Genomic DNA, 13,199 nt, shown 5'->3' on the forward strand with positions numbered 1-13,199 from the left:
GCACCGCCACTGCTGCTTCTCCCAGTGCGCGGATGAAAACATCCGGTGTCTGAGGGGAGCAGCCAATGGCAGGCGGGGATGGGGATAAGCCTCCCTAGCATCGTGGGTGACACTAGGGAGGCCCGTCCCTGCCTGCCATTGGCTGCACCCCCCCCCCCCCAACACCAGATGTTTTCATCCGCGCACAGGGAGAAGCAGCAGCGGCGGTACAGGGACCAGGATCGGCGCGGGGAGCCAGGTAAGTATATTCAGTGTGAGTGGCCCGACATATAGGGGGAATTTAATAGTTTTGGATAACGGCTTTAACTTCTCCTTTTTGTAATGTGCTGTTATCATTTTATTTCATTGTATCTTTCGTTTTTATATTTCCAGATTTTATTAATCCTTCTTTATTTATTAATTTTTTTCCAATGTTTTGCTATTCTTTATACCTTTGTTGTATTTCTTACAAACTGCATTATTGTTTATTTCATTATCTTATATGTATATTTCTTTTAAATTATTTTATTGTTAGCTGGAAAAAAATAATGAGCAAAGCAAACATCTGTTTGGGACAAAAATGAGCCCTCTGGGCATCTGTAGCTGCCCCCCCCCCCCCCTTCCCTTCTCTTCTCAATATCCCTGTTCTTTGTTAAGCTATATCTGAATGGAAAAAGTTAGGCAGAAATCCAGAGATATGGAATGAGTGGATGAGTGCTAGGTTCCTTCTACTGTTATACTGTGGAGACAGCTTCCTTACACTTGATACATTGCATCTCCTGTGGAATCTTCACGCTTTGTGAAACTTTGAAATAGTTTGGAGGAACTTTTCATTGTGAGGTTTGCAGCTTGCTGTGCTGCTGATGATTCCTATTTGTAGACAAGGCAGCCTGTCCCACATCATTAACCGCAGGGAGAGACTTGGGGATGGTCACACAGGGCTGGGAATATCTAGACATGAAGATCACAGGGGAGAAGACAGGAAGCGGCGTCCTGCAGCTGGGGGCAGAGCACTGACCATTGTGGATTGTTACACTCCAGCAGGAGCAGGACAGGAGGATGGCTTCACCTTGTAACAGCTGGTTCTACAATGAAGGCTTCAAGCACCTCTTCCTGGTAGGACTCCATTCTTTGCTAACATTTGCCATTGTAATTTTAACTTTTTGATTGTATTTCTTTTCAAAACTTCCTGGAAAAGCTTCAGAGTTTTGCTGTTTCTGTACTTTGATGACGGTATTATATTATATCACTACTTTATAGTTCTGATGTCCCCATCCTGTAGTTGACCAGGATAAAACTCCCAAGATATCTGATTTCTTAGATACGATGGAAGAGATTTATCAATCCTGGAGGAGCAGTGAACCGGTCGCGCCCGCCGTGCCACATGCGCCACTTTTTTCAACGTGGTGGACACCCTGTCGATGGATCTGGATTAGGCTGAAAAAACTATTTTAGCCTAATGTTACATGACACATGTCTTTGAAACCATGCTACCAGGGGTCTACACAGATGACATAGGGCCCCATAGCAAGACCTAGTATGGGCCCCCTGCCCAACCTAGTTTCCCAGTACGTGTGCGTCAATTACTTTCAGGTAACGCAGAGCACAAAGCACAATGTCCCAGATTTATGATAAATTTACATTTTTATTATTCACAGGAAGACATTTTAATAAAAATTAAAAAAAGAACACCCTTGACCTCTCCTACTTTTTCTGACTCCCACCATATTTCTCAGTGTATTTACTCCAGATACCTGCCAGAATAAACACAATGAAAATCTTCCCCCATACAGCTGTAAATCACTGCATTACTAAAACTGGCTTCCTGTAGCCACCACTAGGGGGAGGAATGCATAGGAACGTATATGGTTACCATTGACTACAATGGAAGCTTTAGCAATCTCTTTGCACTGAGCGACTTCTAGTGCATGAAATGCAGTGTTTTTATGTCAGATAGAGAAGATGGAGATCAGCGCCTGCGTAGCACAGAACTAGCAATCATGCTTGGACCTCGGTGCTTGATGGGGTCTAGAAACCCTTCAGCCACATTGGAAGACACCCATGGCTGTAACTACCAGGGTAGCAGACAGAGTAGCTGCTATGGGGCCCAAAAAGTAAAAGGGCCCATCTCCACTCAAAAGGTACAGTTAGTGGTGAATTGTATGTAAGGTGGCATAGAAAACGGAATGTACTGTGACATCAGTGTGCCCATCAGTTCTGTATGGTAACTTTGCTGTTTATTAATAACAAATTATAATTATTATAATTTTTACATTATACCTCTAGTAGTACATCAGTATTCATATTATCCCACTAGTATTGCATCATGTCCCCCTGTACTGTGACATCTCTGTGTGCATTTCCCACTATTATTACATCATTGCCATTATAACTACATCACTGACTGTATACATCATCCACTATTATTACATAAGTGTTCGCTTTGTCCCACCATTATTATATCATTTCCCCTGTACTGTGACATCACTGTGTACATTACTGCTTTACTGTGACATCACTGTGTACATTACTCCTTTACTGTGACATTACTGTGTGCACTTTCCCACTATTATTACATCAGTATTCATATTATCCCACTGGTATTACATCATTTTCCCTGTAATGTGACACCACTGTGTACTTTGCATTACTTTACTGTGACATTACTTTGTGCATTTTTCCACTAGTATTACATCATTGCCTGCCTTATCTCATTATAATTACATCACTGTATACATTATACCACTATAATTACATCATTTACTGTGACATCACTGTGTACATTACTCCTTAACTGTAACATCACTGTGAACATTACTCCTTTACTGTGACATCACTGTGTACAGTACTCCTTAACTGTGACATCACTGTGTACATTACTCTTTTACTGTGACATCACTGTGTACATTACTCCCTTACTGTGACATCACTGTGTACATTACTCATTAACGGTGACATCACTGTGTACATTACTGCTTTACTGTGACTTCACTGTGTACATTACTCCCTTACTGTGACATCACTGTGTACATTACTCCTTCACTGTGACATCACTGTGTACATTACTCCTTTACTGTGACATCACTGTGTACATTACTCCCTTACTGTGACGTCACTGTGTACATTACTCCTTCACTGTGACATCACTGTGTACATTACTCCTTTACTGTGACATCACTGTGTACATTACTCCTTTACTGTGACATCACTGTGTGCATTACCCCCTTTACTGTGACATCACTGTGTGCATTACCCCCTTTACTGTGACATCACTGTGTGCATTACTCCTTCACTGTGACATCACTGTGTACATTAATCCTTTACTGTGACATCACTGTGTACATTACTCCTTTACTGTGACATCACTGTGTACATTACTCCTTCACTGTGACATCACTGTGTACATTACTCCTTCACTGTGACATCACTCTGTACATTACTCCTTCACTGTGACATCACTGTGTACATTACTCCTTTACTGTGACACCACTGTGTACATTCCTCCTTTACTGTGACATTACTGTGTGCATTATTCCTTCACTGTGACACTACTGCGTGCATTTTCCCACTATTATTAAATCATTGCCTGCATTATCTCATTATAACTCTATCACTGTATCCATTATCCACTATTATTACATCAGTGGTATTATTATAACACTACTATTACATAATTTCCCCTATACTGTGACATCACTCATCACTGTGACATCACTGTGTGCATTTTCCAACCATTATTACATATTTGCCTGCATTATCCCATTATAATTACATCGCTGTATACATTATCCACTATTATTACCCCAGTGTTCGTATTATCCCACTATTATTTCATCATTTCCCCTGTACTGTGACATTACTGTGTGCATTAGTCCTGTGCATCAGGGAAACTGATCATAAGGTTTTCTGAACTCACTGCTGAAAGTGGTCATAGTGAAGTTGGTCCTTAATTCGTTTTTTTTCCTATGGGGCCCCCTGGTTAATTGTCACGCCCCTGAAGACACCAGTACAATAAATGACACTTGGTAGGTGGGGACCCTGTGACAGATTTTACACTTCAATTGTTTTGTCCTTAGCTAAGTCTCCGATTTCTTCTTCTCCTCAGTTCTTCTGGCTGGCCGTCAATACCCTAATTTTCTGGAGAACCTTCAGCCGGTATTACAGCGGCCCGCAGTACCACTACCTGCGCCAGATGCTGGGGGTAAGCACTCATAGAGGCAATGTTTTTGGATGCTACCTAAGATGTTTTTTCACCGGCACCAGGCGACTCGGGGGACAGACACTGCTCTGCTGCAGTGGAAAAGCTGACAAGTGGAGAACAAAAGCTGCTGTTTGCTTAGTCTCTGCCTCAGGCTGTGTTTGAATGAACTGACAGATTGCTGGAGACCCTCCCTCCTTCCCCCTCTCCAGAGCTGCAGGGGTCCTCTAAGGCTTCTACCATCAGCCTGTGGAATGAGGAAGCTGAGGGATCTCAATTAGTTTCCAGGCAGGTAGAACGGATGTAGTGGTGCTGCTCTGACCTTGCAGAGGGCATTACCGGCTACGAGGACCAAAAAAGCTGGTTTCTTTGTGTGTATTGCATTATGTATGGAAATTTGCAAGAAATGTATCATCCGTGGGGCAAGGGGTTGACACTGGTTGTATAAATGCTTTAAAGGGGTTGTCCAATTAGGACAACGCTCAGACAATCCATACAAAAGTCATGAATGGGGGCCCATAATTAAGAGCTATTATAAAAGAGGTTTACTCTGGGGGACTCGGAAGAACTTCCTATAATATGGTTGCCCCTTGAGGTCATCACAGGGGAAATATGGATGTGCCAGCAGCCTTCCCCGTCAATAATGTTACTGGATCTCCAGCAATGAGATTCAAAAACTTGCTCAACCTTGGGAGGGCTACCACATTTGCTGCCATCATATTCTGTAATTCTGTTCAGTGATTGTCACTCACCTGTCTCCGGTGGGGCTCACAAGCTAAATTCACAAGTATGTTTTTGGAATGTGGGAAGAAAACTGATCATCCAGAAATCCATGAAGAACTTCATGCAGATGTTGCCTCTGGTTGAATTTAAAACCAGGGCGCCAGCACTGCAAGGCAACAAGTGCTAACCACTGAGCCACTGCATTGTCCTAGGTGGTTGTCCAAGGTGGATGCCTTGTTTTGTGTCACCACAGATTTCTAAGACAAAAACTACTGTATATGCTAACATGGAATGATGGTTTGAAGGTCTGAACATTCTCTTGGCTTCTTCTGGTTCTCGCGTTGACGTCAATGGAGGATGGCCACTCATGAGGGAATTTATTGGTCATTCCCATTCTCAGAATCAGAGGGTGTTCTAGGGGGGAAAACCCCTGACGATCAGACTAATGGCTATATTGCACCAACAGATTATCTGACCAATTTCTGTGTAATCAGACCAATAGTGTTTGTAAACGGCCATCTGGCTAATGATCAGGTCTTGATAAACATCTTAATGAGGAAAATTAATAACACTTTAAGAAAGCACTTCCTTCCTGATTTTTCTAGCATTTAAAGGGGTTGTGCAAGAATGGGGAGGGTTTTGACAAACCCCCCACTTGGCCTGACCTGTAAAGGGCAGCTTACTTACCTGCTTCCCACTGCTGGCTCTCCTCTCCTTTTGCTCCAAGCCTGTGATGCTCTGCTGGGCTCCCTCGCTGGAAACATCCGGTTTGACATTGTTGCAGTCAATCACTGGCCGTGGCGGTGACCAGCTCCCTTTAAGTCATGACAAATGGTCATATGATGCAAGGGGATTTGGTCTCCGCTGCAGCCAGTAATTGGCTGTGGAGAAGTCAAACAGGATGTTAGGGAGCCCAACTGAGCATCAGAGGCACGAAGGAGCCGGAAGACAGTGCTGGGAACCAGGTAAGTAAGATGCCCTTTGCAGGTTCGGCCCATTCTTGCACAACCCCTTTAAAGGGTTTGTCTCCTCTCGCCGTTACTAGGGCAAGATCAGACAAAGTCCTGACCACTTCCCGGCCAGGAAACAGCAGAACACCCCCCACACTTGCTGTTTCAGTAGCACCCATTGTGGGGCTATATACAAGCTATAGTGTTTATGAGTTACGGAAACAGCATAGCTTGCTGTACTACGTTGTTTCCATAGCTCTCATGTATGTCAATGAGAGCTATTGAAACAAGAGAGCGCTGGAGTTGTTTCCGGGCCGGGAGGTGGTCAGGACTGTGTCTCATCTTGTCTTGGTAACGACGCGAGGAGACAATCCCTTTAAACGAGCTTTCAAGGACTTAGATATTGAAGGTCAATCCTTATGAAAGATCATCAGTAGATACCCAGCACCAGCCACTACACAGTGGATGGAGTGTTCTGCCTCCAGCTCTGTCCATTATACACTCACCTAAAGAATTATTAGGAACACCTGTTCTATTTCCCATTAATGCGATTACCAATCACATGGCAGTTGCTTCAATGCATGTAGGGTTGTGGTCCTGGTCAAGACAATCTCCTGAACTCCAAACTGAATGTCAGAATGGGAAAAAAAAGGTGGGCTACAACAGCAGAAGACCCCCCTGGGTACCACTCATCTCCACTACAAATAGGAAAAAGAGGCTACAATTTGCACAAGCTCACCAAAATTGGACTGTTGAAGACTGGAAAAATGTTGCCTGGTCTGATGAGTCTCTATTTCTGCTTCAGAATATTGGGGGTATGTTTCTGATGCATTTAATTGAATGGGTTATCTAGGAGATAAAAAAATAATAATATTAGGAAAGGCCACAGGGTGAGATAAAAAATAAATAAAAGAAGCAATATTCACACTCACCGATCCTCCTGTTCCAGCTCTTCTTGGGTGGCTGCTTATTGGTTCTGACCCGAAACACAGGAAATGCCAGAAGATGCCTGCACAGCCAATCATTGGCTGAGGTGGGTCACCGCTGTAGCCAGTGATGAGCTGAGCAGGTATCTTTAGGCATTTCTTGCCTGTTGGGAGAGGAACAAGAAGTGCCGAAACAGGACCAGCCGAGGATCGGTGAGGATGAGTATGGCTCCTAATAATTTTATATCTCACTCTGAATCTTTTCCCCCCCAAAAAAGCTTTTTAAATTAAACTAAACTTTAACTCTTCTCTTTCATGAAACCTGAGTTTGTCTCCTTTCCTCTGTTTCTTTTACATTCCTCAGTTGCTCATTGAGGTTTAGGATAAGCTCATCATCACTTTGCTGTATTCTCCGGGGACCTGCGTCCATATCTGTCCAAGGCTAACAATTAATCCTCCAAAATAAAATGTACAATGCAGCAGACTGAGGAAGGATTTGTGAGGGCTTCTTAGCCTGATGTCACCTCCTGGATGCATTAATGTGAAAGCCTCTCAAAGACTTGTGTATGGAATACAGAAAAATGAGCATGGACGCTGTCAGGAACAACTCTGCTGACCTTTACAGGGAAGAGACCTTCAAAAACCTTCACACAAGATTATGCTGAAAACAAGAATATTTTTATAGACTTGACGGCAATAGGTTTTCCATCTGACAAAAAGATTTCTAGATTTGCTGTGTCCTGCAGAGCTCTCCATAGCCGGTTTTCACACCAGAAAGAACAAATGTGAATGCATGAGTAGGAGAAAGAGGGTCCCAAAGGTTGATCACAAGGTTACCAGTATGGGGTTGTGTTTTGTTATTTAGGACAGATGGGCTGGTGTTTGCCACCCTTCCCCCTACCAACTTACGCTCTCCAATTATGACCTGTCTCTACATAGAGGACAGAGCTGTACAGTTCGGGTGCCAACCTCTGATGCAAGAGCTACTGCAGAGCAGTTGATCAGTGGGTGGTGCGGGTGTTGGACTCCCTCTGATCGGATATTGATAGCCTATCCTGAAGATAGGTCATCAATATAAAAGTACCATAAAATCCCTTTAAATATGCTTAAAGGGAACCTGTCACAATGAACGGCATGTGATTGGCAGGTAGTATGGCATAATCCAGGAGGAGCGGAGCAGATTGGTATATAGTTTTTTGGAAAAAGATACAATATGACTAGTATTCTATTGATTCAAATCTCTGCTCTTTCTAGGCTTAGGAGTCCAGTGGGCGTTCTTAGTTAATGCCTGACAGCCTTTCCTGTATCAATGTGCTTACAGAGATAGCTGTCAATCACTGACAGGACCACCCACTGGACACCTAAGCAAAGAAAGAGCAGGGATTGTGATCAATGAATTAAAAGTTATTCTAAATCTTCTCCTATGAAAGTATATATCAATCTGCTCAACTCTTCCTGCTCTATAACCTGCTGTCCGCAGCTCAGACCATGTAGGACCCGTGCAGATCAGCTGTTTTGGAAGGCACCAATGCTTGCAGTATCTCCGTAGCCTTCTCATAGCTTAGCCTAGGCCATGTGACCTCACGTTCCTCAGTTACGTGGTGCTACTCGTTATTGCCAGTGCCGAAACCCTTCTCAAACAGTTGATCGGCGGGCGTCTTGGGTGTCGGACCGCCACTGGTCAGATAGGATAGGTCATCAGTAGAAAAGTCTTGGAGGTCCACTAATTGTGATTACAGTCTAATTGTATTTACATTCTGTATGACTCTGCATAGAAATAGATGTCAATCACTGATTATGACCACTCACTGGACTCCTGAGCCTAGAAAGAACAAGGGATGGAAATAAATGAAATACTGAATATTTTCCCACTCTGCTCAGCTCCTTCTGCTCTATGACGTGCTGCTTGCAGATCAGACACCATGTTCAATGTGACAGGTTTATTTTCACCATAGTGAGGGAACTCCACACATGCCAATCAAAAAAAAGAACATCTAGACCTTTTATCTAAAGAACATTCCCAGTTGAAGTGAACTTTTTAGGAATCTGTCATCGCCTAACACTACAATGCAGTAATGGAGGTCACGGCCTCCCTGGGCCTCCAACATTCCTGGTTCTACTTAAGTATTTCCAACCGGAGGAGAACAACATACGCCAATGAAAGGAAACAGCTGACTGCAGGAGCAGCTGTTTAGCACATCATTGCCATGAAGGTCTTCAGAAGGGGCTTGACTACTGACAATGGAAGGAGTGAGAGTGACAACAATGTGACATCACAGGGATGGAGAGAAGCATCAGTTTAGGGGTCTTTCGTGATGGATCTGTTTAGGTTGTGCTAAAAATTGCAGCCAAAATATTTTACATAGTTGTGGATAGAATATTTAGGGTTGCCCACCTAGGACTACCCACCTGCAGCAGCTCTCCTGATTACAGGAGTTGGGCTGCTGGGTTCTAGAGCAAGAATTGTTCTAAAAGCAATTCCTGCTAACTCCAGAAAATGAGGGGAAGTGTATTTATATGGGTGGGGGGGGGGGGGGGGGAGCGGTTTATACAGAGGAAATAACACCGCCACCATATCTCCCAAGTGTCCCACTTCTTGAGGGACAGTCTTTACTGTTAACCTAAATCCCTCTGTCTCTGCTGTCGGCCTTCTTTTCGCACTGTCCGGGTCTTACCGGTATCATACAGCATCAGAATGCAAATAAGGTTTTCGGTGCACTGTAGGTGGGGCTAAGCAGCTTGGTGCACCTTCAATCCACCATAATGTCATCCACCTCTTTTTTAAATTGACAGTCTCTGAGATTTCAGAGCCCACAGGGGAAGCCAGGTGCACCAAATGGGATGAACCCACCCACGGTGCACAGAAATTCTGGATTTTTAAAAGAAAGGCATGGTTCTGTTTGGGGGCACCTTCCCTACATGGTGGTATACTTACTTTGAAACTGATTTTGGTGGCGATGAATTAAGCTGGCAGCACTCGGAGGAAGGTCTATGCTTGTATCTGACAGCTGTCTAGGTATACACACTCTTACAGGGAAGCCTGTCAATCACTGATAGGCCCACAAGACTAACGAGTTCAGAAAGAGCAGAGATTTTAAAATATAAATTACAAGTTTTGGGGAATATTCTTCCATAAAAACTGTATATCGATCTGCTCAGCTCCTCCTGCTCCATAAAATACTGCCTGCAGATTGCACTGCATTTCATGGTGTTGTGCACTAATTTCCAGACCTCTCCGACTGGCGGGACCCTTGTGGTGTTCATATTTACCTGATCCCTGGTGCTGGGTCCAGACTTGTTCCCTCCCTGGCCTCCACTGCTTGTTTTGGGCCCCTCCATGTAAACTTCCATTTTGACGCCGCTGCAGCCACAGCAGTGATCTTATCCGCTTGTGTCACATGACCATTTCACATGAGGAGCAGCAACCAGTGATTGGCTGCAGCAGTGTCAAACAGGAAGTTTATGTGAATGGAACAGAAACAAGCAGTGGAAGCCAGGGAACAAACGAGCCGGGGCCCATGGCCAAGGATCAGGCAAGTATGACCATCAATGTGGTTGCTGCTAGTCTGAGAGGTCTGGAAATTAGTTCACAACCCCTTTAAGGCAGCCATGCGGCTTAGATGAATGTCTGATCAACCCAACAATTGCTGCAGGACCGGACATCATTCTACAGTCAGGGAAAAGATAGATGGGACAAATAGAGGTGTCTGCCAGTGAAGGTTGAAACTGAGCATGTGCGACCACTTCAGCAATGTTACTGAGATGGATGGAGAAATATGGAAAAGAACAAGCAGCAGGTGGCGCTATACAGATGCATTTTATTGAATAACTCAGCGGCTATGCTAAACTTTAAATTACATGCAATTACAAAAGTAGTCAGATCCAGATGCTGGTATGAAAAATGAAGAATATTTTTTCCTGGGAAAATCCCTTTAAGGAAGTTCATATTTTCTAATGACTTAATAAAACTGGCAGCATGGCTGCATCTTTCATACATAGGCTATGAATCATTCAGCTTAATGAGCCCCCTTCCTTTACACCCACAGAGTAATTGGCACATTAGATCCATTCATTCATATTTCAGTATAAACGGGTGATGGCGGAGGAGGGCTAGCTGTGGTGCCTCACATACACACGTATATAGAATCTCACTAGTGTGAGGGCCCCGCTGATTAATAGCATTATCTAATTTATAGGAAATTATCACAGTATTCAGATCTAATCAGTTATCAGCATTATATACGCAGATTATAATTATCCACATTTATAAATCAGCGGAAATACTGCATTTTTTGCCGCCTTATATAATGTGAAATTAAATATCGGGTATTGATGTCCCATCTGAGGCACTGTCTACCTTAAGTTATCCAACTCTATTTGTCATGAAAGGGTAGGGAACTGTGCAGCCCTGTATTCCACCCACAACACTGTCAGTACCTACTTGCATAATCCGTCCTAAATAGCAGCCCACAACTTGACGGTGGTCCCTGATTTGACTGAGTGCAGGGCCCTAACCTAGAGGGGTAAAGAGAAGTCAGACAGAAAGAGGTCAGAAACAGACAAAACTAGGACTGGATCAGAATCCAAAAGCTAAGTCAAATACCCAGCAGAGTGAAACCAGGAGATAACGTCAGAGACAAGGTCAGCAGGCAAAGGCTACAAACTAGCAAAGTCTAACAGTGTTGAATATCAAGCAAGGTCAAATAAGAGACAGGGTCAAATACCACTGTTGGGCCATTATATCAGGTTCAGAGAAAACTGGGTGCAAAGTATAGCATAGGAAACCCACGCAAACACAAGGAGAAGATACAAACTCCATGGAGATACTACCCTTGATTTGAACCAGATTTGAACTCAGTGCTCCAGGAAATCAATGCAATAGTGCCAACTGTGCGGTCATGACCTTCTCTTCCTATTGTGTGCAGAAGACATGGACAGCTTGTATATGTAGGGAGAGACAACCCACACACCTCAATGCCAAAGAGGTGATGGAAATGTTGTTTTCTTGTAATGTCATTGAGGGGGAAGGTCCTGGCAGGGCAGTACTTGGATATCTCCTTATACAATTTCTTCAGAGAGACGTAATCAAACAGGTTATCAATATCGGATGAATGGGGTTCTAACTCCCCCCACCGATCAGCTGTTTGAAGAGACTGCGGCCTCTACATAGGCCAATGACATCACGCTTATCCATCACACGGCCAAGTGAATGATCCTGGGCTGCAGAGCCAAGCACAGCTACTATGCAACGTATGGCGCCTTGCTTGGTGTGCTGTGAGGAGGTTGCAGTGATCACCGGAGCAGCGTGGCCTCTTCAAACAACTGACCTCCACCGATTAGATACTGATGACCTATCTTGAGGATAGGCCATGAATATTGGGCTAAATGCAGGATTGCGTGCAGATTTTCCATGCGGATTTGCGTGCGGAAAATCTGCACCGTAGGTCATGTACATTGTGTTCTATAAGAATTTTAAATTTTCAAAGCACACAATGCAGATTTTTTTAATTTATTTTATTTTTCCTGACCGGATTTTCTCCATTCACTTAGTAAAATCCGCATGTAAATCCGCAGCAATTGATGCGGATTGACTGCACGGATTTGCCTGCGAACACATGCGGATTTCAGCGCGGATTCTCCGCACATGAGTCCTGATCGTGTGCATGTACACTTGTACTCCTGGAACTAACTAAGGAAAAAAACGACTTGCCAGATTCGGACCGACCAATCAGGACCAGACTGGAAACATAGACGCATGGGAACAACAAAAGAGGGAAAGACCGCGGAAGGGGAAAAAGACCCCTCTTGATCCACCTGCAGCTGGTGGGGTCATTATGAACTGATGCTCCTTTCAAATATTACTCTAAGGCCCCAGGGTAACTTGTGTTACCAGATTGTCCTATATCTTTGTGCTTTCACAGTCAGGATTCTCCTTTCTCTTCCCTCTGATTTCTCCTCCATGGTTTAACCCCTTCATCCTTCTCTTGTTTTCTGCTTTCCCGAGCGATCATCCGTCACAAGGAGAGGTTTGTGCCATAGTGAATAATCTTATTACTACTCATCCACTCCAGGGGAGTCTAAACACGGGATTGTCCTCGCCTGCAGAGTCTCATGTAGCTTCCATAGTCCCCCACAGAGCTAAACAATTGGTGTTTGATAAAGCAGGATTCACAGCTGGCCATCAGGGGGTCTTCTACTTATGTACAGTGACACATAAAGATGCTCTCAAGTTACCTGGATGTAATATGACTCATCATGTTCATGGGTTTGCACCACGAGTGATCAGCCTTGGAAGCCCTTATGTCAGGCGATGGGTAATGAAGACTTGCAATGAGAAGCAGACATGGTCTCCAATGTGGAACCAGAATGTGCATGACCTTGTTTCAGAGGACACATCTAGATGATTCATTCTTAGTTCTTCTG

The 13,199-nt window shown here is 44.0% G+C and overlaps 1 protein-coding gene across 1 annotated transcript in view; it reads left to right on the forward strand.

Moving 5' to 3' along the window:
- Positions 1 to 769: 769 nt before the first annotated feature.
- Positions 770 to 13,199, forward strand: part of NOX4 (NADPH oxidase 4) — a 267,595-nt gene continuing 255,165 nt past the window's right edge. The window contains exons 1-2 of the mRNA XM_044286900.1: positions 770 to 1,095; positions 4,085 to 4,180. Coding sequence (XP_044142835.1) covers positions 1,039 to 1,095; positions 4,085 to 4,180 — 153 coding nt within the window. The 5' untranslated portion in view covers positions 770 to 1,038. The remainder of the gene's footprint in view (positions 1,096 to 4,084; positions 4,181 to 13,199) is intronic.

Source organism: Bufo gargarizans, chromosome 3, assembly GCF_014858855.1.
Source record: "Bufo gargarizans isolate SCDJY-AF-19 chromosome 3, ASM1485885v1, whole genome shotgun sequence".
NCBI lineage: Eukaryota > Metazoa > Chordata > Amphibia > Anura > Bufonidae > Bufo > Bufo gargarizans.